At 40.5% G+C, this 27,832-nt stretch overlaps 1 protein-coding gene across 17 annotated transcripts in view; it reads right to left on the bottom strand.

Annotated features, from left to right (window-relative positions):
* Window positions 1–324: 324 nt before the first annotated feature.
* Window positions 325–27,832, bottom strand: part of ADGRL2 (adhesion G protein-coupled receptor L2) — a 195,250-nt gene continuing 167,742 nt past the window's right edge. For 2 of the 17 annotated variants that reach the window (XM_073357235.1, XM_073357231.1), the window contains 8 exons: window positions 15,793–15,884; window positions 14,889–14,933; window positions 14,569–14,595; window positions 13,749–13,917; window positions 9,392–9,520; window positions 8,876–8,972; window positions 5,671–5,799; window positions 326–2,412 (listed from right to left, as the gene is read on the bottom strand). In XM_073357235.1, coding sequence (XP_073213336.1) covers window positions 1,658–2,412; window positions 5,671–5,799; window positions 8,876–8,972; window positions 9,392–9,520; window positions 13,749–13,917; window positions 14,569–14,595; window positions 14,889–14,933; window positions 15,793–15,884 — 1,443 coding nt within the window. In that variant the 3' untranslated portion in view covers window positions 326–1,657. Of the gene's footprint in view, window positions 2,413–3,092; window positions 3,145–3,746; window positions 4,841–5,356; window positions 5,439–5,670; window positions 5,800–7,071; window positions 7,700–8,875; window positions 8,973–9,391; window positions 9,521–13,748; window positions 13,918–14,568; window positions 14,596–14,888; window positions 14,934–15,792; window positions 15,885–27,832 lie in introns of those variants that run through there. The other 15 variants (XM_073357249.1, XM_073357238.1, XM_073357237.1 and 12 more) reach the window with 12 other exon arrangements.

A 27,832-nucleotide genomic window follows, 5' to 3' on the forward strand; every position in this document is an offset into this window, starting at 1 on the left:
GCAGTTGCCCAAAATGTGATTGTACTGAAATTAAAAATAATGTAAAATAGATTGAATCCTATTTTAAAAAAATCTAATGTAAATGTCTGAGATTACAGTACAATTTCCTAATGGAGCTCATGTCTCTGACTTTGATCATATGTGATTGTGACTAGAATGCTAAGTTGCAATGATGACCTCTATTCAGTAGCAACATATACGCAGCTCCTATTGTATTCTTTTATATTTAAATAGTGAAACATAAGGGAGCAGTTTGAAGCAGAACACAGCTGTGTCAAAGGAAAATTCACGCCAATTACAATTCATACATAATTCACATTTTACCTATATTGGAAAAAAATTCACATTTATTTACTGTCAAACAGGTGTTAAACTTTACATTGGTTATTAGTGATGGGCTCATTAACAGTTTTACACAAAGGGATGAAAAAAAGCAGAATTTTGCTGAAACAATTTACATTTCATTAGATCTTTATCATAAAATAAATTACTAAATATAGGCAGAAGGAATATGGAGGAATAATATTTGTTTTATTTAATTTTTAAAAGGACAGGCACCTTTTGTTCACCAGAAAGTTTGAGAGAAGTGTCCAGTGTCCCCATTAGCCCTCCCCTTCCCACCCTGGTTAAAGAATGAACAGGGAATTGATTTACAATCTTGGCTAGATTTTACCAAATTTGTGCAAGGCATGGCATAACTGGCTTCTGAGAGAAATTTCTCCTTGGAAATCGGTTGTTTGGTTTTTTTGGCAATAAAAAAAAGTCAAACATAAGAATAAAAATTAACTTCTCAAAGCAGAACACTGTTTACAGTGAAAAATAAGTGAAAACAGGTAGAACTTGGAATTTAAACATACTACAGTACTATGAACAAAGTGTAAGAAAACCAGCTTATAACATATGTGCAACCAAGAGCTCTTCACAATATTTTCTTCAAACTCTTTAAAATTATTTTTAATAATTATATTTCAGTTGGACACAAATGTATTTTTTTACCCTAGCAATAGAACAAAATATAATTTCTTTAGCCATCTTTCACAAGAACAGTTCATTGTACAGTTGAGGAAATATATGAAATAAGGCCTGTGGCTTGATTGCTAGTGGTTAGACATGTTTCAATCTTTGCCTTAATGGACAAGATTTGCAGTGAACTGCAAACTGATGCAGAATCTCTCTCTCCTGCTTTTGAAAGTCTTGTCAGGAATAATAAGGTACAGTAAATTTGTCCCACAGGATTTTAGAGCCTACGTCTTGTATATAATACAATGCAGGCCTACCCAAAAAAGGAGGGGGGAGGGTGCAGCCATATTTACAAATATAGTTCACAAACTGCTGCAGTAAAATGGCTGGAAAGTTTTCATCTTTGTTTGTTTGTTTCACAATTTTGTTAAACTCAGCAGCAGAAGATATCTTAAAATACCTTGTTGGTATCTCTTCTCTTTGTAACAAATAATTCATTTTAGTATACTCTGTGTATATACAAAGTTTTTGTTTTATAAAAATTCACAGAACTGCAAGGTCCAGTCATTCCCTTTACACCGGAGAACCACAGGGTGAACAGAATAGTCTCTTTGAGCAGATATGAGGGAGCCTGCGTTGGGCCAATAAAGTCTTTTTAATACTTGTATGTGGCCTTTAGTATTTCTTTGCTACACTATTAAAGGCTTGTCACTAGTTGCATTTGCCCTTCCCTAACATCTCCTTCTGGGATACATCCTTCTTTGTTAATAGGAATTATATAGCCATCACTATTGCCCCTGCTGATTTGATAGTACATCTGAAGCTGATGGCCAGCTCCAAGATTTGGCATGCTTTTGTAGTAAATGTCTTCATTCTCACTCCTCCTGGAGGGAGAGAGCTCTTCTTCAACATCAGGGCTGCTCTCTGGATAAGGAGAGTCTCTAAGATTGGGCATGCTTGTGTAAAGAGAGTCTCTGTTGGGGGACTGTAGGTGGTCTTCAGCCTCAGCTGTCAGCTGTGAGACGTAGCTGTCAGTTCCTTCAGTCTTCACTTTCTTCTGTGGCTGGTACAGAAGCGAGTGAGTCCGTTGGGGAATGAGTGGTGCCTCAAGCTCCTTATGGTGAAGCTCCAGTCCTGGGTTGTCACTGTGCATCAAAGATGAAGCATCCGCCACAATTGCGTCATCTTCGCTACTGCTCCCGCCAATCACAGCTTTGGCTGGGAGTGTGCGCTCCAGGTTGTGGTTCTTGCTGCTGCCCCGCAGGTTGTTGTGCACTAATTCTGAAATGATCATTTTTTCAAAAGCAGTATCATTCAGGCTTAGTCCACAGTCTACAACTTGCACACTGTCATTATAATCTCCATTGCGCAATGAGTAGCTGTTGTTGAAATTACCATTTAGCGGTAGAGTATCCATGGCACTTGTATCCCTGGCATTGTTCAGTGAATGTCCTGAAATAGAAAGGGGACAGTTTGGGTTACTCTCTGGCACTCTTTTTACTTTTCTTCTTTTTGTATAAAACTCTTTAATGTAGTTCAGGACAAAGTTGTACTTGGAAGTAAGACTTGAAAGAAGTTAGGTTATTGAACATTCCCAACTGTAAACAGTTGCACACCTTATAGGAAAGATGTATTTCAAAAATTATACTGATTTCCCATGGGGTGGAATTGGATTTTAATTTAGAAATTTAGGGGGTACTCTGGGATTCGGATTCCATAATTCAGTACCAGGTTTATGACTCTTCCACAAGGAACTGTTCACTCCATGCCCTTGCATATGTAATGCAAAGCAATTCATTTGTAAATATTTACATTTTAAAGTACAACACCATGATTAGAAAAATAAAATTAACAGAATTTGTCCTAAACGACACTAAATTAAAAAGGAATTAGGCCACATACAAAACTGAAGGTCAATGTATAACATAAACCCACATAACTGGCAAGCAACTACTTTAACAACAGTTCTAACCGTTCCTTTTTTTTTCTGGAGATGAAGTAAAGAAAAGAATGAAAAATGGACAAATACAAAGACTTTATGTTAAACAAGGACAGCCAACTTTCACACTAAAGGGACCAGGGCCCACAAGCACCATCCAACAACACGATAGACAGCAGGTGGAATGACTCACTTTGACAACTCACATCATGTCTGTCTGCTCAGGCTATCTGGCCTAAGAGTAGCTGATATATAAAAGAAAGTAAAATGATTTATTGTAACATGATGAAGAATTACTAAGCTTCTCAGCAACTTAGTCAGAGCAAGGGTTCAGCAAATTAGATTACTAGCAATAACAGCTTTTTTCCCACTTAATGTAATTTTTGTACTAATATTCTGTCTGCCAGCAATGGCCTCGGGCTTCTAAAGGTCAAAGTTCGCCTGCAGTCTGCATCAGTCACAGTGACAGCACTGAATGAACCAGTATAGTCAATTAAGACTTAGGCCCACAGACACCATGGGCATGCAGTTCAAATGCAGAAATGTTAGGAATTTCTGTAAGCATGGGTCACAGAAATTAAACCAAAGAATAAATATTAACTGTGGAATGGGAGGAGGAAATCAGCCATGGCTGACATCTTTTAACTGCTGGAGGAATGACAGATTGGGTAAGTCTGCTGGAGATATGAAAAGAAGTTTAAGGAAAAAAATTGGAATCTTATGGTGACAAGTTTTTTGCATTAAAGAAATGTATTTTCTACAGACACAAAGACATGTAAACTACAAAATCACAACGCTTCCCAGGCAAGAAAAACAAGAGTTTTGAAAGAAACTGAAAAGCCTGTACCATGGAAAGTTAGATTGTTAGTGGATTCCTAGAAAGTCACTTTAACTACAAATATGACTGGAAATAAAGAAAGAATGAAGTGATGTTATTGGAATGAAACTGATCACTGTGAGGCTGCTGCATTATATGCAAGGCTTGGAGGAGTACAGGGGAAAAAACTTTTGTTTGAAAAAGATTACAGATTTTCTTGTTTTGCCTTTGTTCCACACTTAAAGCTGCAGCGTACTCTAGAAAATGCAAGTGTCTTCTAAAAATTTTTTAAATATGAAAGTGATATGTTTTTGTCAAGAGACTGTTTTGGTAGCAGAATACTGATTTTGAGCTAAATTCTCCTTTTGAAAAACTTGCAAGTCATTTTGTATTGTGTTATTCCAGCCTGCCATGTGTACCAAATTAGACAAAGTGATGATGGTTGTTTGAAAGGCCTCTTTAAGCTTTGATTAAACAACTTCATAGCTTTGTAACTTCATATATGTTTCAAGATCTTAGCTGCACAGAACATATGGCATTTATAAGAGTGAGGCAACACATGGACCGCATGCTGGCATTCATTTCCCTAATGAAAGTGATTTATTTTTATAATTTTGTTCTCTGTGCTCTGCTAAGCAGATACCAAAACGTATTTGATAACCCTAAGTCAGAGTTCTGTGATATACTGCAGAGTTAAGCACTCTAGAATATACTTTGACTGATTTGAAGAGGCAAGTTTTGTTGCCCATGATCAGGTAATTCATTTGAAATCTTTCCATAGCCTGTAGCAAGATTACTGTGGGAATGTAGAAATGTAAGTAAATTATTAAGCATTTTTGCTTGACATTGCTTTGATTTTAAACAGCAAATTATTTCAGCATTGCATATCCTCATTTACCAATAGGCTTTGCTACAGACCTTGTGTTATTTTCCAAAAAGCACTACAGAAGTACTATTTGAACGTGGAAACATTTCAGTTGCAAATTGTGAACCACTTGCCCGCTGAGTCTACGTCATGACCACTAGTTATGTTTTAATTGTGCCCATTAAAAACCATGCTGAAAAAATTTACATTTGATAGGCAAAGTTAAGTTTTACTCCCATACTTGTCTCTCTGTAGGTTGCTAGAGGAAAGCATAAGGAAAGTAAGAAAACAAGAGAATGAAAATAGAAACTGCAGTTCAGTTAAAAAAGAAATTTGAAATAAAAAACAGAAACAGGTTTTAGGTTCTCCATAGTGCCAAAGTTTTAACACTGAGTTTTAATTACACTAGAGGCAATTATTTGACTCATCAAAACTGTAACTACTAGATATATATTAATTTATGAACTGCTCTGCAATTAAGAAAAGCATTTGAATAATATCACAACAAAAGTTAGGTTAGTGATGACACCCTTATTCCAGAGAACTAAACTGTTCTAATTATAACCTCAAGATTCTCCTAAAGAAATCAACTAACATAAAGCTGCACTATACTATAGTTTGGTTTATCTTTGATGCTGGAAGCAATTTTCTACACCAGGGTATCCAAAAGTGTCAAGATGCCTTGCACTGCTTTATTATCTAATCAGCTCCATACGCAGGTTTTTCTCAGCAAGATTTAGAGTCAACTGAAGCTTATATTGCATAGACATGATACCTCTAAGTGAAATATATCTTGAAGATGGGCTCTCGGACCATGTGGTGTCAGTCCTGTAATAGTATATTAAGATTTATGCCACCTGTGTTAAAAACATGGATAATTATTGGTAAATACTATTATGGCAAAGGCATTACTATAATATAGTGCAGTTTTACAAGCCTGGCATTGGCAACACTGTAAGTATTTCTTAAACTGACAGAAATTCAGAATGCAGGACTAGAATATTGCAACTTGAGTTTCTAGCTAGCAAAAAGAAAGGACTCAGACTAAAGAAAAGCGTTTCGTTTTTTTTTCAATAAGTATAAGCACACCTGGTGAGTTAAACACGGGAGCTGAAGGGGCATTACATACAACTGTTTCAGCGAGCAATGTGTTATAGGGGTTGTTAGTGCCGTGTGGTCGAAGAAGAGGGTTTGTTAGTAGGTAATTGCCAGTCATTCCTAAAGCAAAGAAACAGAAAAAGAGACATCAGTTCTTTAATTTTATTCTGACAGTTTTCTATAACATTTTTTTTATTCATCATGAGTCATGTAGAACTTGTCAAATGTAATTCAGCTGAAAATTTCTGAATGTATTTGAACTATTAATTTGAAGGAGGACAGAGAAAACTTAAGTTAAATTTCAGTAATTCACAGGTGCTGTCCAAATCCCCAAAGTAAACACCTGCTAAGAATGACATTTACTGATTTATACAAAAATAACATTAAAGAAGAATAGCCGTTAAGTGCATAGGGATCCATATTCTATTTGAAGATGCTATAGCTTAATCAAGAATCTTGAACACTGTGGTCCAGAACTGAAAAGTCTAAATTTTATTAATTTAGAGATGTTGGACAATCCCTTATGAAAACATCTGGGTTATTACTAACCTCTGAAAAGCAGAGGGGAGGGGGAAGGAAATAACTTTCTTCAAAGAAATACAAGGAATGACAAACTGCAACAAGCCTATCTTAGTATATGCAAAAGCGCACATGCTGAAGAGAAAGCAAAATGTTTTGCTTTAAGAAATTAAACCATTCATATGTTCTTTTGGGACAGATTCATGCTGCAACAATATCTGCCAGGCTTTAAAAATAAATTTTTAAATGTCTAAATTTCTCTAACAATTGGCTTAGCAAGATAAAATAAAACATGACATGATAACATGAACAGATTTTTACTAATTTTCAACTTTAATGCATCACCATTTACACAAGATTTCAAGTAATTTATTAGACAAAGTTTCAGCATAATTTATTAAAAACTAAATGTTTAAAAACCAGTTAATTTGGCTGTGTGACTTCTGGTTTTTAAATTAGTAGGAAAACTAGTCAGAATAATGAAGAAAAATTATGCTAAAACCTTTGATTGAAAACATGATTTTAAACATTTCATTAAGGTAAAATTCAACTTATGTTGTATTGAGTTGCACAACTGCATCGGGACTAATGTTATCTGAATACATTACATGTCCAAAGAGAGCTAAAAAGCCATCCACATTTTCATACTATATTTAAATTTATTAGATTCTCATTCAGGCAATAGCCAAAGACATTATATTTTAAATATTAATGCCGTTATCCTACTAGAGATATTTTATTCTAGGTAGCAGAAATTCCTGGAGTTCAGAGAATTCTTTTATTGACAGATTATGCTAATTTTATTTGACAGTAGTTTAATTTGGTTAACAATTAGATTGCTTTTTACCCTAACTTGTAAAAGTTGCTATTTGGACACAATGAGAAATACTAATTCCAGTGCACTTCCATATTACAATATATTAAATCTTCTCCCGTATGTTTTACTTTTAGCTTGTTTTACTTTTACTAGTGTACAGGTTACCAACAGTTCTTCTTTGAGTAGTGTCCTAAGTGGAGCACCCACAGGGGGTAGAATCTCGAAGAACCCCAGTTTCTGCGTAAGGTAAGTAACCTTTCCATATTTTCTGTCAATTTTATCCTAAAGCTTCATTTACAAAACCCCAAAAGCCCAAGTTAATTAGTAAATTAGCTTGTTTAGATTTGTGTCATTCTAATGGTGATATTGTAACTAAAACCCTTTACAAAGCTTGGCAGACTAGCACAAGGGAAAGGGGTTCATTTGGTCATGGTTTCTTCCCCTGAAAAGACCTTGTGCCTATTGCCTAGTGGTATGGCTGTTAGGCCCCAACATCACATTAACCTTGGCCTTTGAATTAGCTGAAGGCCATGGCACAGGCAGAGCAAGTCTGGGGACGGATGGGCTTCAAAGGGGTGAGGTCCCAGGCTAGCTTCTGCTGGCCTATGCAGGGCATACCTCTTCCCAGCAGCAGCAAACTCCTCTTCTACCGCCAGCAATTGGTTAATTTTAGTTCACCAGATTCTAGAGTAGATGTAAAGATTCAGGTGGATGGCAGTTCACTGAGTTTAGCCTACTGTTGTATTTGGGGTCAGGAAGTAATTTTACCCTAAGCAGCATCCTCATGTGTTGCTGGTGGTTTGTTTTTTGCTTTCCTCATTTCCAAGGTTCAGCAGTTAGGACTAATGCTTAGTTTGTGGGTTGAAGATAAAGGGGCTTGCTGGTTATGGTTCCTAAGGATTTTCACCTGAACTGAGCAGCATCTATAGGGGTTGCTAAATTTGGTAGCACTAATAGTAGTTTTGCTACTGTCTTTTTAAATTTTGCCAATTTAGCAGGAGTCTGTTGCAGCAAAGTCAGGTTCATATACCCTTTTCTCACAATGTGGGTGCAGAGTTGAGAAAAGGTAAAGCTAGGGCACAGATGGGGGAAAGGGGCATAGTGACAGGCTTTTGCATTCAGCTTTAATACAGAACAGCCCTACCTCCATTAGTGGCTCCTTGGCACAAAGTTTGGTGAGGGGAGAAAAGAGTGGTGGTGATTGTGGCTAGAACTCTCCTCATTTTTGGATGGCCATGGGCATTAGCATGTGTTTGGGGCCTTCATAAATGTTACATACTGTATGGACTAGATATGCTGGATAATCTTCAATTCAAGTTAAAACGATTAATGAATTTGTGGCCACCAGAAGCCTGCAATCTAGTTTATGTGGCTGTGTATTTTTGGGGCCATTACACATAGCAGACACAATGCTGTCACAGAAAGGATAAAAATTTTACTGAAAAAAATCTTTACACATGTCTTTTGCATAGAAACGGTGTCAATTTGATTTCACTGGGAACATTTCTGAGTCTAAAAAACAGTCTCAAATATGCATTAAAAATGTTACTGCACTTGTATTTCTGTTTCAGATTTAACCTATAAAGGTTAGTAAAGTTTTAAAATTATGTTCTTGCTTTTAAGCTAAATTATTGAAGAAACTTATTAACACACATTTCCCATGAATAGAGAAAGTCAACTTCTATAGTGAATGGGCAAGTTGAGTGAACATTGATTTTAAAATGTGCTCGTGGAAGACTATAATTTTAGACAACATGTGTTCGAGAGTTTTTTTTCCAACACAAATTTGTTTCAACTCTTTATCTGTCAAATGCTATTAAATCTAAGTCATCTAAAATTGAAATGTTCCCAGTGACTGACCTTGATTAAGTGTTGAAGTGCTGTTGATGTCACCTGAGATAAAGGAAGATTCAGATTGTTTTCTCACAGTGTCGTTCCACATCCTTCTTATACGACTCTGTTAACGTAAAGCAGTGAGACATAAACATTGTATTTTAGGGCACAAACAGATTTTCCCCCTTTCATCTGTCATCATGTGAAGCATTTACATTGCTTCTCGCTCTAACCTAAATAATTTCTCAAATAAATTGGCTCCTTTGTTATGAAAAGTCTAGTCTACTAAATTCCAATTAGGTAAAATATGATGGTATCCTTGCCAGCTCCCTTAAAAAAAAAAAAAAAAAAAAAAAGAGGATGTTTGCATAAGAACAAACTGAAAGGAAATGTTTAAAAAGAAATCCATTCTACAAAACAAAACCATGTTTTGCCACCTAGATCTTTATAATGAGAAGACAGTTAGTGCACATGAATGAAACATGTTTCAGTAGGCTTTTGTAAATAAGGTTAATTAGAAGATGCTGTCAAAGTCTTTGTTACCTGAGTGCCAGAGGAATAGCGAGCGCTAGTTCTTGTTGTCGACGCCTTCACTGAATTGTGGGGGCTCTCAGTTGGTAGTCCACCACAGCAATAGGAATGTCGGAAGCACTTTCCATATTCCTTACGTACCTGTAGATGTACAATGGGGATAATTAAAAAAAACAGATGCACAATAAATATGTCTCTTGAGATAAGGATGTGACCAACCATCATCTATTAATGAATTTTAAACAAATTCCTTTATGGGAGACACACAAATTCAAAATTTTCATCATTTTGATGCAGTTGATGAGCTTGTAATTCAAGGTATTTATAGTTTTTTAAAAAGGCCTCCTATCACAGATCAATATATGTAAACCAGGTTACTGCACATCTGTGTTTTTGCAGTTTTGTGAGTAATTTCTTTTTAATGGAATAACTGTTTTGCGCAGGAATAAACAAACGTTCTTTGATAAATGATTAGGTTGGTATTTTTTCCTCTTCAGGCTTTCCAGTCTTTAGTTTTTAGTGCAAAAATATTGAGTCCAGTTTCCCACCATCATATGCTGGATATTGCAATATAATTGCTCTTCAATTATATGGGTAACACCCATGAAAGTAATCTCTTCCCAGAAATTACAACGTAGGGAGAACAGACCCTACACATTGTAAGACCTATGAACAGATTTTCATAAAAAGTTTATTATATGCAATCCAAACATAGCTGCTTATTAATATAGCTACTGCTGCTTCTGTCGTGTGTGAAATTTACAATAAAACTGCCCTAATCTGTGCAGAACGGAAACCACGTCAGTGAAGGCTCTGCCATAATGTCTCAGTACCAAGTTTTGGATTGTAGAATCCAGGCCACCAGGTAACTCAACAGAACTTCTTTCAAGGCACAAGAAATACAATCTTTGTTGCTATGTATGTTTGCTGACTCCCAGGAAGTTTGAACTCTGAAACGTCAATTGTTTTAAATGAGATTTTTGTCTGAATAAAGATTAAAAAAAGCTAAGTAACGATATCAACATTTGGCCTATGATTAGTCATAAATGAATGTCATAAATGTTTCTAAATGAACGTCTTCACGGTGCAGCTTTATGATTAGATGTATTGATGTTTATTAATATTAAAGTCATCAGAACTATTTTACAGAGTAGTTCTTTCCCTCAAATGTGTTTACTGACAACTGGTTCTAAGTAATTCTTAATAGCGTGCACATATCCTGGCAGCACTGCATGGATAGTAAAAGACATGCTTCTAAAAATTTTATCCACTAGGACTTTTCCAAAGTCATCTGGCTGCTAAGACTCCTAATTTCCCAAGTTTCTTTTCAAAATGGAACTTGGGCTCCACAGTCACCTAGACACTTCTGAAAAGTTTACCTGGCCTGTGACTGTACATGAAAATGAGAGAGAGATTGTGTGAGAAAAGGTAAAATTTTCACATGTAGTACTGAAAACCCATTATAAATTAATGAAGTTTTTTTTGCATAACTCAGGCTTTGCTTTCAAACCCCCCAAGTCTTTTATTCAGAGAGTACATAGTTTTATCATGATGCTTTTATAAAAGCATGAGCAGGCTGCAAATTTGACTACTCAACTTAAAAATCAGTTTTTCAGTGAAAGCTTGAATTTTATACAGCGATACCAACTTACAAATTTTGTAAAGGAAAGGGACACTGTACGTATTTTAAATGAACCCATCTATACCATACAAAAATATAATCACAGATACATAATTAAAATGGGGTAAGTTCATGAAAATGTAAAGTTCTGTATCATTAACTGACATAACACCAAAGGAAAATGTACTTCTGAATTTTAACGGATATTAAATGCTCTGAAACACTATAACAGGGACAATAGCAATCAAAGCTGTATTTTACCCAAATACCACCCTCCAGGGCCGGTTTTGCCTAATGCCTACATTGCTGTGAATGTACATTATCTGTCAGTACTGCACATTCCACTGTCATTATTTCTAAATTATAGCCTGTTTGAAACTGATGGCAGTAACAGCACTATCATCTTGTCAGGACTGGAAACATAATAGTTTTCTCTTCCACAATTCTGTATCTCTGTTCAGTTTAGTGACCAACTAGTAATAACAGAATAAAAAGACTACATTAGCTATGCAGACAGGGACAGGATGATGATATCCAGTGAAGGGCACTGAAAATTTTAAACCTTAAATAGTAGCCTTAGCATTCTTTCAGGTATAAATCTTCTTGATCTAGATTAAATTTTTTTCATACGTGACTGGCACTTTAACATTGCTTGACTCCACTTAATATAGAAACAATGCCTGAGAACAGGAAATAAAACAGCAATGTGCCTTTGGTTTTCACATCCTATATAAGTGGTTAAAAAGGCAAAATTTTAAAATATCCTAATCTAGAAATTATTTGCATTTTTACTACGTTTACATTTTCCCCCTTTTCTATATTCAATCCCATCTCAATGGTTTTCCCTTTCTGACTGTGTAAGGAGTGCTATAGCCAACTTGATAAAACACTTCTCTCTTTTTATTAAAAACAACTAAGAGTACTTGTGGCACATCAGAGACTAACAAATTTAAGGGGTCACAAGGACTCCTCCTTGTTTTTGCTGATACAAACTAACACGGCTACCACTCTGAAACCTGTCTCTTTTTATTCTGGATCTCTTCCTAAAACACGTTATAACAGTTTGCATGGAAGAAGTTGTATACCTCAAATTAAGAAACACACAAAGTTAAGTGGTGAGCATGCACGATTTAAATCACAAGAATGATACTTTGCACTTAGCACCCTTTTCATCTAAGGGTCTCAAACCACTTTACAAGCATTGAGTTAATTAAGTCCCGTGAGGTACATGTAACAGGAGCTAATGATTACAAGTTCCAAAATGTAAATTGGTTAAAATATCTAGTGGCTAAATGTCTATTGTAAATTTGCTAAAATTATTTCAAAATGGTTACATTTAAGAGAAGATAATGACTATAATTTTTCATTTTACCCCTCTCCCCTCCCTTTATTACATATCCGTTTTACCCTCATTTGCTATATGACTCAGATGCAGACTGTAAGCTCTTTGGTACAGTTGCCATTTTCTGCAAGAGTAATGCATATACAATAACCACACACACGGGGCAGCTCAGGATATTGGTAAAAGGATATTCAGCTTTAAACCTGTAGGCTGACACACGGACTCTTGCCGCAGGGTCAGTAGTTCACAGGAATTTACAAGTGAGCCCACTCGACAGTCTTTGGGCCAGTCAACGTTTTTTAAAATACAAAAATTGTCAACTTTGGAAAATTCCCTTCCACCTCACATACTACCTACCACTAATGACCACATTTTTCTATCATCTGTTGGTGTTCAGCATTACATTAATTTTGGGTTCTCAGTTGACTCTGAAATGAACAGTTACCCACACTGCAACCCTCACCCATCACCACTGGCACTACTTGGCACCTCTCAAGAGAGAAGACAAGGACCTTTCACTGATATAGAGGGTACAGTACTCCCTCAACCCCAGAAGTGATCTCCTGCAGGTTGAGACACATCTAAGCTGAAAATGAGGCTCTGATTGCAGCACGAGTAGGCATACCCACACTAGCTTTAATTTAGCTGGCATGGCTAAGATTGGTAGTGAGGAAGTGGTGGTGCAGCATTCAGCAAGGACTAGCTTCCCCAGTCCAGGCCTCCTGGGGACTCTGGGTACGTACTCAGGTTGCTGGCCCACATCAGAATCTGTGCCACTGTGTCTTCACTGCCACTGTTACCCACATTAGCTAGATTAAGCTAGTATGGATATGCCTAGCTGCATTGCAACCACACCTTCATTTGCAGTGTAGCCAAACCCATTGACATTGTAAATGACTGGAAAGTTGAACAGCCATTGTTTGATGCTTTAACTTAGTGGTGGGCAAACTGTGGCCCCACAGGGTAATCCGCTGGCGGGCTGCCAGTTTGTTTATATTTGCATGGCCGCCCGCAGCTTCCAGTGGCCGTGATTCACCAGTCCCGGCCAATGGGAGCTGTGGGAAGTTACCTATAGTAACTTTCATCCAAGATTCTCAGACCACTTTATGAAACATTAACTAAGCCTTGCAACACCTCTGCAGTGTCCTATTAATACCCAGTGTACAGCTGCATGAGTCACAGAGTAGTTAAATGACTTGCCTAAGAGCACACAGCAAGGCACTTGCTGCAAACAGTACCAATGGTTTCTGACTCCCAGTTCCCCACTGTTGATCTAACCACTAGAAGACAGGCCTTCCCTTGAAATTACACTCCATCTCCCATTTTTCTTCATTGCTATTTCTTTTCTAAAAATATCAGGCTACTGAAGAGGTATAAACCACGTGTGTTTGTTTTCAGTAACTTACTTTCTTTTGAAGGGCACAATGAAAGATGAAAATAAACATTCCCTGGAAAGCATTAAATACTGTGAAGAGATATGTCATCACAACAGTCTCTTCATTGATAAACAGCAGGCCAAATGACCATGTTAGGCCAAGAAGACACAGGAGAGCAAATGCACCTAAGACCCAGGACCTGTAAAAGAAAATTAATTTTAGTAACACTGCTGATAAAAATGCATACCGCCAACTCCAATATTAACATTTCAGTTGCTGCAGTTGACTTTTACTAGGTTCACATTCAAATGCAAAAAATCCTTGGCTTTAACCTTTCATCTATTAAAGAAAGAACAATTCCATTTGGTACTTTCAGTCTCCAGTGGAAACAGCAACAGTAGATATGACCTTTTTCTTATTCAAGAACTGCACAAGATGTCAAAACTATTTTAAAATGCAAAGGTATAGCACAAGCCCCAGCTACCCCACTGCTTTATCTGTATTTTTACAAAGGAGATTGGTAAATCTAGCTTAACCACTAACTGAGCCCTATATTTTGAACAGTGGTTCTTCCATATGTCACCAAATAATGTAACAAATACACAAAAGTTAAACAGCAGAGTAAAAACCTAGAACCTAAAGCTTTAATATTCTGGCAAACTCAGCTAAACTAAGACTAAGTGATCTAACTTCCACATGAAGGAGCCTTGCTGAAATGTGACAAAAATATGGATACATCCAGAGATTCCAACATGACTAGTTTAAGGAAAAAGGAATTGTCGAGAACAGCACAGAATGAAGGGGAAAGGGATTTTAGTCAGTGCATTCCACATCTAACTAATGATCTTACTTGATAAATGGTTTATTATCTTCATAGCTAGAAAGCATTATAAGCAGAAAAGAGAAACAAAATTATTAGACAGAATTGTAACAGAAATTAATATGAAAGCATTTTTGTATTTTTAATAAAAATTAGTCAAAATTAGGAAATTCAAAGTGCAGAGGCAAGCAATTTAAAATCATAAAGGCATATAATAGTTAAAAATACTTTAGCAAATTAGATATTTCCAAACTAGTTAATTAAAAGTAAGGGTGATCCACAATATTGGCGGAGTTTGTAAAATTAAAAATATCATGCTAGGAATTTGTTAATGTAGGGTTCTACCTTACCCAGGTAAGTCCGTATTATAGTAGCCATCACAAACACGGTAATTACTGGTGTGGATGAGAAGACAGAAAGAGGAAAAGGAAGAAAAGAGAGAGATGCTAAAGATTAGCGCTCTCTCTCATCATGCAACATGCAATGAAGCTGATACTGACCTATCTATAGCATCTGGTTTGCAATGTTAGCCTTAAAGTAAACCTGTCTTTGCCATTTTCAGTATCCAAAACAAATCTGTAGCACCTTTTCACAACCAACCCTTAGTTACACCATCCCTTCAAAGAGTTTATAGCAACAGCCCTCAGTTTGAAAAAAGCACTAAACAGAATACACTAAAAGACTATCAAAAGACTATCACAGCTGTAAGATTCTTATTAATTACGTAACACTTGCATTACTCTCCAAAAGGGATACTGAAATACAGCACCAATATAAAGTAAACATTTGTTCAATTAGCATGAAAACAACAAATAATCTTCAAGTTAACAATAGTAAGGGAGTCATTTCTCTTGGGAGAACTGGATTACAAATGAAAACTGCTCAGAATCCCTAAAATAAAAACGCCATTTAACAAAACAAACTTAACATAATCATATCAGCCATGCAAACAGGAACGTCATTTTGAACTACATTTTAAATGCAAATGCAATTGCCACTTTGCTATGGAATTTCCATGAAGATACTGACATAATTTCTTGGCATTAATTCCAGGCTGAAATGATCTAATTTTGACCAATATCTGTGACATTATAGTAACAATGTAAGGAAAGCAGGATTGGTACTGTTTCTTTCTAACTGACATTTGTAGTTGCTGGGAGACAAAGTCATGTGTTCCTAATGGAGAGTAGCTTTCAATCAGTTCAGTAATCAGAAAATAATCATAGTTCTCATACTTGAACACAAAGCACTTACTTAATGTTTTCCAACCTGCTAGAGTCTGGTTTCAGAGTGTTTGAGTGCTTCACCATTTTGCACAATGTGATCACCAGGAAGATAAGATTCAGCTGTCAAAACAGATAAGAAAGAAATTAAACTACTTTAAGTTTAACAGGTTGAATAATGAGGACGTTATTGACTTAAAAAAAACCCCTTGGTTTATTTTCAAGTATATTTAGGTGACTGGTAATGGTATTTGGAGTGTTTCACCCCTAAGATGCTGATTCAACTATGGACAAAGGATAACATTTCAAAGTCCGAATTTTACCAAAATCTAGCCTCACCAAAAGTCACTACCTTCTCATACAACTTGCGTTTGCCATATTTAACCTGTTGGTCTACATTTTACATTTTCATTCTGCCCTATCGAACATCACTATCTAAAGTTAGACTAACCTCCGCCTTACCTGCTCCTGTCTCACCCATTTGCCCCTTATGTTTTGCACCCCGTTTTTGTCCTTGTTGCTACCATTCTTTCCACTTGCCACCATTCCATCTTTCCTTCCCCCTTGAGCCCTTTCCTCCTCTCACTAGTTCCATCCCTTCTATAGCTGCCCTTCTTCATTCCTTCTTGCCCTCACAAGTACTACTCTTGTCTGGAAAACAATTTTTAAAAGTTGTTCCACGGTAACAAATGAAAAGCCTAGAAGACACAACAAGGGCACCTAATTTAAACCATTGTGTAGCACTGTCTACTTTCTCCATCCATTTTATTGTCTAGACATTGTTTAATTTCGATTACAAGCTGATTGTGCCAAGCACTATGCTGTTTTATATGTCTGAAGTACCATTTATGCCGTGGTGGAAGATAATGAATGTGTCCAAGTACAAAAACGATGAAAATGATTACAGCACTTACTATTTTTTCCAGAGAAGCCCATGTGAAATGAGCTGGTGGTCTCAGACCAGTTTTTAGTCCACATGACAAAAATCACCATCAGAACTGACACCTAATAACTGATGTTAGAACCTCGGAAAAGAGGCAGTTGATGGAATGGACATGGAGACTGATTTGCTTTCGAAATTAGGAGTCTCTTCAAAGTCAGAGTTGAGTATATTTTGTAACCTGCCTGAGACACACTGCAGTAGATTAATGTGATCATTTCTCACCCTCCTGTGCCTGGGACAAATTTTGCATTGTGCTGCACAAGTGTAATGGGGATGAGGGAGAACACAGGGAACTTCTCCTCCCACCCTTTACACAAGCAGCAGACAAATTCCCTACCTAGTACTGTACCTTCCAGATGTTGTACTTTTGTGACAAAGTCTTCGTCCTTCTAAGTCTGTAAAGTGACTGGCACGTTTTGGAAGTTTCCATGATGTTAGTAATAGTGCTTGGGAAAGCACTAGGTTTGGGGGGCTCGGACAGTGTTCTATAGAACCACAGGGGTGTGGCCTGCCAGCTATGAGGCATTCCCAGACCCCTCGCTTGTTTGCCATCTGTGGTCTGTAGTGCATGCTAACTGAAAGTGTGCATTTCTTTTCAGGCCAGTAGTAAAGCTCAGCTGGTAAGCCTAACTGCCCTAATGAGCTAGCTTGGAGTATCCTGCAGTGTGCCAGTAGGATGCTTCCTGGATCAGACACCCATGGATCAGGCATGGCTTAGCCCCTGTACAGCTATAGTAACTGGAGGTCTTTGAGATGTGTGGCCCCTATGGGTATTCACTGTGGGTACACATGCACACCATGCACCCTGGATTGGAAACTCTTCACCAGTAAAAAGAAAAGGCGTACTTGTGCCACCTTAGAGACTAATACAGTTATTTGCGCATAAGCTTTCGTGAGCTACAGCTCACTTCATTGGATGCATTCAGTGATGCTCATGAAAGCTTATGCTCAAATAAATTGGTTAGTCTCTAAGGTGCCACAAGTACTCCTTTTCTTTTTGCGAATACAGACTAACACGGCTGCTACTCTGAAACTCTTCACCAGTAGTGACGGGTAAGTTTGTACCCTTTGCCTCCTCTTGCTCTCATCCAAGAGCATAAGGAGTGGCATGGTTTGACTGCCTCTCCAGCTCTTATTCTACTTCTAATCATGTGAGGACCCAAGCAGAGGGGAAGAGGGTGGGTCATGAATATCCACAGGGATTACGTATTTTGAAGAACTCCAGTTACTATAAGGTAAGGAACCTGCTGACACTTCACTCTAAGTATAGTGCCTGATAAATGTATGACTGAAGCCCCAAGTTGGCCCCTACAGATCTCCCAAGATTGGGATTCCTTGTAGAGAGGCCAACCAGAGCAGCTTGAGCTCTGGTAGAATGAGCCATGACATACTGAGGAGGCGGGGCTTCCGCAAGCTGCTAGCAGAGGATACAGCTGGAGATCCATTTTGAGTGTCCTTGGGAAGGTATTTCCTCTCCTTGCATCCTCTCAGCAAAAGTGATGAATAACCTTGGAGATCTTCTAAAGGGCTGTATCCTGTACAGACAGATGGTCAGAGCACTGCATACATGTAGAGAACAGTGCTTTCTGTGCTCCCTCATATTGTGAAGTTTTGGTTAAAATACTGGTGGACTGTCTGGTTGAAGTAAAAGTCAGAAGGAACTTTGGGGATAAACTTGGGATGCAATCTCAGAGATACTTTGTCTTATGACAAATCATATAAGGTGGGGTTGCAATAAATACCCCAAGCTCACTCACTCCCCGGGCTGAGGTGATAGCCATTAGGAAAGCCACCTTTATACATAAGTGGAAGAGGGAGAAGGAGGCCCAGAGTTCAAATGGCAAAGTCAACAGCACCGATTCATATCCTAAGTGGGCATATGCTTTGATACTGGCAGGAATTTTCTGACAATGCCTTTTAAGAATTTTACTGTTGTGGGGTAGAATAAAACAAAGCAGTTCTCCACCATTAGGGGGCAACGAAAGGCATTAATGGCTGCTAAATATACCTGCACTGAACTGATACAACTGATGGCTTCAAGGAGAGAAGACAGTTCAGGATAAGATGAATCCCTGACTCCACTGGAGACAACTGATACTTCTGACACCACAAGGAGAATCGCTTCCATGTGGCAGCATCACACTTTCATGGAGAGGGCTTCCAACTATTGAGATAGAGGGACTGGACTTCCTCTGAGCAGGAGCTCTCTAAATTCATTCCCCATCCAAAATCTGGGCTGCCAGATGGAGGGATGCTGGGTTGGGATGGCTGGTCCTGACTCCATTCTGTGACAATAGGTTTGGAGATGGCAGTAAGTAAACGTACTGGCAGGAGGTCATCTGCAGAGCCATGGTGAACCAGGACTGTCATGGCCACCATGGTATTATTAAAGTCAGTATTGCCTTGTCCAACTTCGTGTTTCAGAATATATGAGGTTGGAGAGGGATGACAGGGAAGGCATATATCAATAGGTCTGACCGTTGCTTTAGGAGGGCATCCCCTCCGGAGTTGTGCCCCTGTGTGTCTCAAGAGCAATAGGCTGGGCACTTCTTGTTTCCCTGAGTGGTAAAGAGGTCCCATGATGGGAATAATATCTGCTGTACCACCGACATGGAGTTCCCACTTGTGATCCTTGTGAAAATGCCTGCTGAGGCTATCTGTTCAGGATTTCATCGTTCCTGGCACTGCAGTGAGGATGATCTGATGGTGGGTGCACCAATTTCAGAGCGGGCCAGCCTCCCTCCAGAGTGGTACGGACTCTGGTCCCCTCTGTTCGTTTATACATAGCAGGGATGGGAAGCAGGCTGGAACAAGGGCAAGTACAGTTGTGGATGTGGTATGCGTTGAGCAGCCACTAAACTGCTGTGGGGGCCAAGCTTATAAGCAGGACTGCTAAACTAGCAGCCAATCAGGGGCTGTTCTAAGAGTTCTAAGGTTCCTTGCAGCGCAGTTAGCTAGGGAGCAGGCCAGCAGTTGTGCCTAGGTGGTCTGGTACCTGACAGTCCAGGAATCTTGAGCTGCGTAATTGTCCAGCCTCATAGAGACACATCTATAATGAGTGCCTTTGTGGGAAGGGAGGGAGCAAAGGGAACCACCACACAAACAATGTCCTTCTCCCACCAGCTGAGAGGTGTCCAGATGCTATGAGGAACTGAGATTCTCTTGTCCAAGGAATCTCTGTTTGGAAGGCAGACCTTTCTCAGCCAAGCCAGGATACTGCACAAGTGTAGCCTGGAAAAAGGGGGCCACATAGGTGCATGCTACCATGCAGCCTTGGAGGACCAAGCAGGACCAGATAGTTGTCTAAAGACTGAGATGAATGCTGAGGTCTCTCATTATGAGGAATCTGTCTAGGGAGGGAAATATATTTTAGAGTTGCTGGCGCAAGTGCACAGCTACCATCACCATGACCTTTGTAAAAACCCTTGGGGCCACTGCAAGGCCAAAGGGGAACATCTTGTACTGGGTTTAGTCTCTAAACCCATTGAAAAATGCAGGAATTGCCTGTGCTGGGGGAATGTCTTTATGAAAATAAACATCTTAAATTGAGAATCACATATCAGTCTCCTTTGTTTAGGGAGCAGATTAGAACAACTAGGGTAATCATCCTGAATTTTATGTGGTAGATGAAGACATTCAAATGCCTGAGGTCCAGGATGAACCTGCAATTCCCTTTCTTTTTGGGGATCAGGAAGTATTTGGAGAAAAAGCCCTTTCCCCGATTATGGTCTCTCCAGCCCCTACCTAGATTAAGCAGCTGAGTCTGGACAAGGAGAATAGTGGAGTGGTGTGTCGGCTGCACTGTACTCTATGGTGCTTTCCTGGTTGCTCAGGGGGCCTCTGGTAGAATGGCCATGGGGCTGCACCACTTTAGAATATTTTCTGCAAGATGGTGGGGTGCACATTCCCAAGGAATGGAGAGTGGCATGAGAGTATTGGAGTGAGTGACTCACTGGTTTTCTTGCTGAAGGCTTGTTAACCTCAAAGGGGAGATCTTCTACCATCACCTGAACCTTTTTGGGGAACCCTAATGGCTGCAGCCAAGAAAACTACCTACCTAACTACTGACATCACCACGGAGCAGGAAGCTGTGTCCGCTATGTCCAATGACAGCTGAAGGGATGACCTGGCCGTTAGCTTTCCAGAATAGCCTGGAATTGGGGCCTACACTACTAACATAATTTATTGGTTAACTCTTGTGGCAGTTCATGACGTTGTATTGTGACATGAGCATTCAGTAGCTCTTGATATGGAAAAGTAGACTGGCTGAAGAAAAGTTCTTTCTGGCATCCTTGTCTGAAGGAATGATCCTTGACTGGTTAGTCATTCTGCTCTGTGATAGATTAGACAACCTGAGAGTTCTGATTTGGGTAAGAGAACAAATATTCTGCCTCTTTAGGGGAAACAAAATACTTCTTTTCAGTTCTCTTTGGGGAAGGGGCCCAGGTGGCTACAGTGTCCTTAGCTGGCTCCAAAACAGCCTCATTCATAGGAAGTGCCACTTTGGAGGGTGCCACTGACAAGAGAATGTCTATGACGACATGGAGAGGAGGGGGAACCTGAACCTCTTCCAGCGAGATGTGGGAGGGTTTAAGTATTCCTCTGGAGAAGTTCATGGTACTGCTTGTAATCATCTTGAGGAGGGGGAGACTGGTATCATTGCCTTGTCTACAAATGAAAAAGAAGCCCTTGGCAGATTCAGAGGTACTGGCTGCTCATGTTCTTTTGCCTGACCTAGAGAGGGCTCAGGCTCTACCACTGGAGGTGATTTCTGATTAAATCTGTGCCCTCGGTGTTCCAAGTCTGGGACTTGATAGTAAGGGTCTCAAGTGTTCCAGTATGGCCAGTAGGTGGGTTCGCAGGGATGGGGGCAGATCCCATGGGGATTGCTATTAATCCCTGAGTGCTCTGTATGAGTCCTGGGATGAGGTTTTGGCAGCCCTATACAGGTTGACTTTGTGTGTGCAGACCATTGGTGGAACTGGCAGTAACAGCTTCTACACTTCCACACAGTAAGAGCCATCCAACTCGAAGGGCGGAGCCAGCAGTACCCATTGTCTTCTGGCAATGTGGCTACGGGTATTCCCTGGAAAGCAGGGTCCTGATGATCCTTGAGAAGGGCGTACCAAGGTCTGACCAGAGGAGAATTGGAAGAAGTCATCGGTATGTGATCTGTCAGTGCAAGCTTAGGCATGCAGTGTAGTACTGCCAGGGCAGATGGTGAGTGCTTTTTCACTTTCCTTACGCCCCTTGAGGATGGTTTTGGAGCACTGGAAGCTGGCTGTCAGAGCTGGCTTGTGCTCCCAGTACTGTCAGAGCTGGCTTGTGCTCCCAGAGCACCTCCCTCTGTGGTATGGAGTCTCATGCAGTCTTGAGGGAAGATACAGCTCCCTTCTTTGAGAACTGATGAGACTTGTTTGCCTTCTTACGAGTGTATTTCTCCTTGTCTTCTTCATGCTTCCACTTTGCAGAGTCCTTGAGCCTGCTAGGTTCCAGTCAGTGAGGCGGAGAGCGGGAGGTCGATCTGATCAAAGTCTCACAGAATGCTCCATCTGGTTCTTGCAGAGTCTGAACTCCTGAGACTGCCTAGGGCAAGGGGAAAAGGAGTGGCAGATCTCACACTTTGATGGGATGTGTGATTCCCCAGTGCAGTAGAGGCAGTTCTCATGCAGGTCACTTACTGGTAAGACCCACAGGTAGACAAGGTAAGACTTGAAGTTTGGGACCTTAGGCATATGTACCCTGAGTGTTGGGAAAATTAGCTAATAGGGGCCAGGAGTTCCCCCTCTGTAACTGTGACTAAGACTACTCACTAACTAAATACTAAAACTATTAACAATAATAAACTATTTACAGTGTTACTAGTTAGAGATTTGAGCAAGCTAGAAAGCTACAAACACAGGACAGTTTGGTCTCAGGCTGTGAGTAGTAGAGGCAGTAGGTCTGTGTCATCCCTTACCACTTTGTTGAGAGCATGAGGTGAATGGCCAAAGAACAGACCAATGGACACTACTATTGAATTTTCAGTCCTGGGCTCATGGAGTGCACGCACTCCAACAGTGAATACCCATAGGCACCAGCACTCGAGGAAAACTGGCAGGATGATTCTTTGAACATGAGAAGTCTAATTGGCAGCTAGGCATCTAAAATGTGGAAAAATAGAAGCCTTATAGAGTAAGGATCCCATCCTGCACTGATATCCAAGCAGTCAAGTCCCTACCCCTGAGCCTACACAATGTTCTAATAGGGCAACAGGGCTTCACGCAGCCTTTGCCTGTATGGATTTCATTGCAGAATCGGAGGCTGTTACCAAACATTTTCTCAATATTCATTAAAATTTAGAAAATAGAACTGAAAAGTAGCCCAGTATTTTACTAAAGTTGTATTATGGTAGATGAAAAAGAACCTTAGAAATAAAAAGCATTAAAGGACCTTACTTTCAAGACAAAGTAACTATGACAACAGATGATATGATACTTGTTCTCCTCATCTCTGTGAAAAATTATATAATTTGAAACATCAGCAACAAAAGAACACTAGTTCACCTCTGAAAAAGGATTAAAAAACATTGGTTCTGTATATGTGCTCTGTAACTATCAGAAAATTATTCTAGCTGTGCAAAAACTGTAAGTGGCATCGAGCTAACCTTGGGGAAAGACACATCCTCTTTTATCTCACTCACCTCCTATCATGGAAAAAGGGGTTCAGTTCTTTTAAGTAAGTTGCTGTTCTGGGTATATTCATTTTATTGCATAGTACACCAAGCAGAAAGGACACGGGAACATGATGGAAAATAATTACTTTTAGAATAAATGGCTTTAACTCCTCTTTCTATTGAGGACAGCGTGTGTGTGCATGCACGAGAGAGAATGAACCAGATATTTTGCTTCTTTTCCACTAATCTGTATCAGCTGTTATCCAGATGATTCAATGCATTTGAAGTTGTTGTTTTAAGAAGAATAAGTCATCCTAAATACTGAATTTCTTAATATCAATAGAAATTTAAAAAAAAATCACATTCCAATGCATAAAATCCACAGAGGCCTATCGAATGGCAGGTAGAGTTTTGTGTTTGCACTTCTGCAAAAATGGGCCTCTCTGTAGCCTATAACAATTCAACCAATGGACATGATGTTTTTTGCTTTCACAACTGCAGCATTACATTACACCGAATTTTCCACCTGTCTGAAGAAGATCAAACATTGACCCAAGTCCATCTAATTATTCTTTTAGCATTATAAATCAATCTAACCTTCAGCTGATCTATATCTATTCTCCTCTTCCTCCATAAAAAATATGGGACACCCAATCTCTTGAGTTAGTAGTTTCATCTTTTAGAGTTTGACATTCTCCAGTAAATACCAGTGAGTTATCAGTTAATACGTATCTGCTGTCTAATAGATTTTTAGAAGAAATTATCCTTTAATGAGCTCCAACTCCAGTTGGTAGATGTGTTGCTGCAAGCCAAACTAAGGAGAGACCTTCATCTTGGGTGGACTTCTAAGAACTCAAATGCACAGGCAATGTGTGATGATAGGTTCAAAGAGTCTTGCTGAACAACAGTACAGGCCCTCAGAATCTAGCACAGCTTCACACTAAGAGAAGGTTACACACCTTGCAGTAACTGAGGTTCTGCGAGATGTGTGTCCCTGTGGGTACTCCACTCCAGGTGACAGTGCGTCTTGGTGCCATTGATCGGAGATCTTCGGTAGCAGTGCCTGGTCGGGATGCACGCGCCCAGCTGTTGTCTTGCAGCATCGTTAGGGTCTATCTGTGTGCATGCGTCCCACACCCCCTCAGATCCTTCTCTACCATAGAGTCGTCTGATTCGTACTCCAAAGTAGAAGGGAGAAGGGTGGGTAATGGAGCACGCACAGGGACACACATCTCAAAGAACCTCAGTTACTGCAAGGTGAGTAACCTTCTCTTCTTCTTCAAGTGCTCTCCCTGTGGGTGCTCTACTCCAGGCGAATGTGAGGCATACCCACTATGGTTGGTGGGACTTTGGAGTTGTGTCTTTGATAACGGTAGACAGTACTGTGTGGCCTACCATGGCGTCTGCCATAGTGTTCTGTGTGATAGCGTAACGTTTGGTGAATGTGTGGTCTGATGCCCATGTGGCCACCTTGCATATGTCGGTAATAGGTACATGTTGCAGGAATGCAATGGATGTTGACATCACTCTAGTAGAGTGTGTTCTGATGCCCTCTGGGGGTTGAGCATTCTGGGTCTGGTAGCATGACCTAATGCATTCAGATAGCCACTTGAAGAGTCATTGCTAAGAAAGAGCAGCACCCTTCAATCGTTCGGTAGTGGACACAAATAGTCTAGCGGATTTACCGAATGCCTTAGTGCTACCTAAATAAAAGGCAATTGCATGTCTGACATCAAGAGTATGTAATGCCGCTTCCTGTGGGTTCTTATGAGGTCTGGGGTAGAATGCAGGTAGGTATATTGGCTGATTGAGGTGGAAAGTGGACGCCACCTTGGGAAGAAATTTGGGGTGTGGTCGCATCGTAATCTTATCTTTGAAGAAAACTGTGTAGGGAGGGTAGGCCATTAGTATGCTTATCTCCGAGGGATGCGGTCCCAAGTCCTGCTCTGGAGCAGAATAGATTGCATTTGCAGTTTTGTGTTGTGGCAACCAGGTCTACCGACAGGGTGCCCCAGTAGGAGAAGAGCTACCGCAGTATCGTGGAGTGCAATTCCCATTCGTGTTCTTGTGAGAAGTGTCTGCTGAGTGTCTGGCGGTAGTGTGCTGACACCCAGGCAGGTAGGAAGCAGTGATCTCTATGTGATGTTGTATACACCAATTCCATAGCTGGATGGCTTCTGTGCATAGAGAGTGTGATTCCCCCCCCCCCCCCGAATCTGTTGATATAGAACATGCATGCTATATTGTCTGTCAAGACCCACATAGATTTTTTCCTTATGACTGGGAGAAAGTGGAGGCAGGCATATCTGACTGCTCTGAGCGCTAGAAGATTTATGTGCAGACATGTCTCTGACAGGGATCATCGGCCCTGTGTTGTGTGAGCTCCCAGGTGCACTCCCCAGCCTATCAGGGAAGCATCTGTCATGAGCGTGAGCACAGGGGAATTTTGATGGAAAGGGACGCCCGTGCATACGTTCCCCAGTTTTGTCCACCATTGTAGGGAGATTAAAACCTTTGCTGGAGGAGTTAGCATCATGCGGAGGCTGTGCCTGCTGGGTTTGTATACAGAGCTGAGCCAACCCTGAAGGCACCTCCTACGTAGTCTGGCATATTTGACCATGAAGGTGGTGGCTGTCATGTGACCAAGAAGCTGCAGCATGTTCTTGCCTCTACTCTGGGGCAAACAGATAACGTGCCTATGAGGTGTGTGATGGCGAGGAATCTGGTGTGTGCGAGTGAGGCTCTGGTCAAAACTGAGTCCAGGTGAGCCCTGATGAACTCGATTTTCTGTGTGGGTATCAGGGGGGACTTTTGGAAGTCTATTTGCAGGCCTAGACTGTGGAAGAGGGAGATGGTAAAACAAGTGGCCTCTACTGTCTCGTTGTATGAACGGCCTTTGATCAGGCAGTCGTCTAGGTAGGGGAAAAGTATAATTCCGTGTTTGCGTAGGTGGGCCACCACTACTGCAAGAGTCTTGGAGAACACTCTCGGTGCTGAGGAGAGTCCAAATGGTAGCACTCTCTATTGGAAGTGTTCGTGCCCTACTGTGAATCGCAGAAAGCGTCTGTGTGCTGGGTGAACAGATATTTGAAAATAGGCATCCTGTAGGTCGAGGGCTGAGAACCATTCCCCTTGTTCCAACGCGGGTATTACTGTGCCTAATGTGACCATCTTTTAATTTCTGAACATGTACAAATTTGTTTAGTCTTCATAGGTCTAGTACAGGTCGCCATCCTCTGCCTTTCTTCTGGGTCAGAAAGTAGTGAGAGCAAAACCCTTGTCCCCGATGTTGGGCCGGTACATGTTGTACAGAGCTGTAGAAGATGAGTCACCTCTGCTTGAAGTAGGCGCTCGTCAGAGGGGTCCCTGAAGAGGGACGGGGAAGGGTGGGTGGGCATGAAGTGAAAGGGATGGAGTAGCTCAATTGTACTATTTCTATGACCCAGTGGTCCTGTGTGACCTGTTGCCAGACATGGTGGAAAAACAGGAGACGGTGGCCAAATGGGCAAATAAGTGGTGGTGCCAAGGGATGGTCACGCAGACCCCCAAACAAGGCTTCAAAATTGTTGTTTGTTTCCCAATGTGTGGGATGTAGTTGGTTGCGCTTGGTTTTGTCTGCCCTGGGAGGTCTGTTGCAGTTCTTCCCATTATCGTATGGTCTCAACTGGGGCCGGTGATACTGTTGATAAGGTTGATACCGTTGCCTTCTGTGTGTGGGGGGGTGGGGGGTAGGACAAGACGTCAGACAGTTATATCCCCAGTGTGCATAGAGTGGCCCTGGAGTCCTTCATAGTGTGAAGGACTTCATCAGGGGTTTTTTGTTTTTGTTTTGTTTTGTTTTTTTGGAAAAAAGTTTATCCCTATGAAAGGGAAGGTACTCCACTTTGGTCTGCAGATCTTTAGGGATGCCAGATGCAGACAGCCAGGAAGACCGGCGCATCACTACCACAGTGGCGGTAGTACAGGCCGCTGTGTCAGCCATGTCCAGGGATGCTTGTAGCACCGTCCTAGACACCAGTTGATCTTTGACGAGGACTGATTTAAAATCTGATCTTCTGTCCTCTGGGATATGGGAGGTAAATTCAAATAACTTGTTGTAATTGTCATAGTTGTAGCTTGCGGGGGGGGAGGAGTAATTTGCAATTCTGAATTGCAGAGTGGAGAAGGTGTAAACCTTGCGGCCCAGGAGGTCAAATCGTTTGAGGTCCTTATCTTGTGGAATGGGCCGGTATTGTGGTTGCTTTGTTCTGTTGGTAGCTGCCTCAACCATAAGAGAGCTGGGCTGTGGGTGGGAAAATAAGAAGTCTACATCCTTAGCTGGTACATAATGTTTATGTTCAGCCCTTTTACATGTTGGCAGGATGGAGGCAGGGGTCTGCCATATAGTGTCAGTAGGTTCCAGTAGGGCCTCATTTATGGGTAGTGCAATCTTTGATGGCGCAGAGAGTTGGAGGATTTTCAGGAGTCTGTGTT

Source organism: Lepidochelys kempii, chromosome 8 (genome assembly GCF_965140265.1).
Source record: "Lepidochelys kempii isolate rLepKem1 chromosome 8, rLepKem1.hap2, whole genome shotgun sequence".
Classification (NCBI taxonomy): Eukaryota; Metazoa; Chordata; order Testudines; family Cheloniidae; genus Lepidochelys; species Lepidochelys kempii.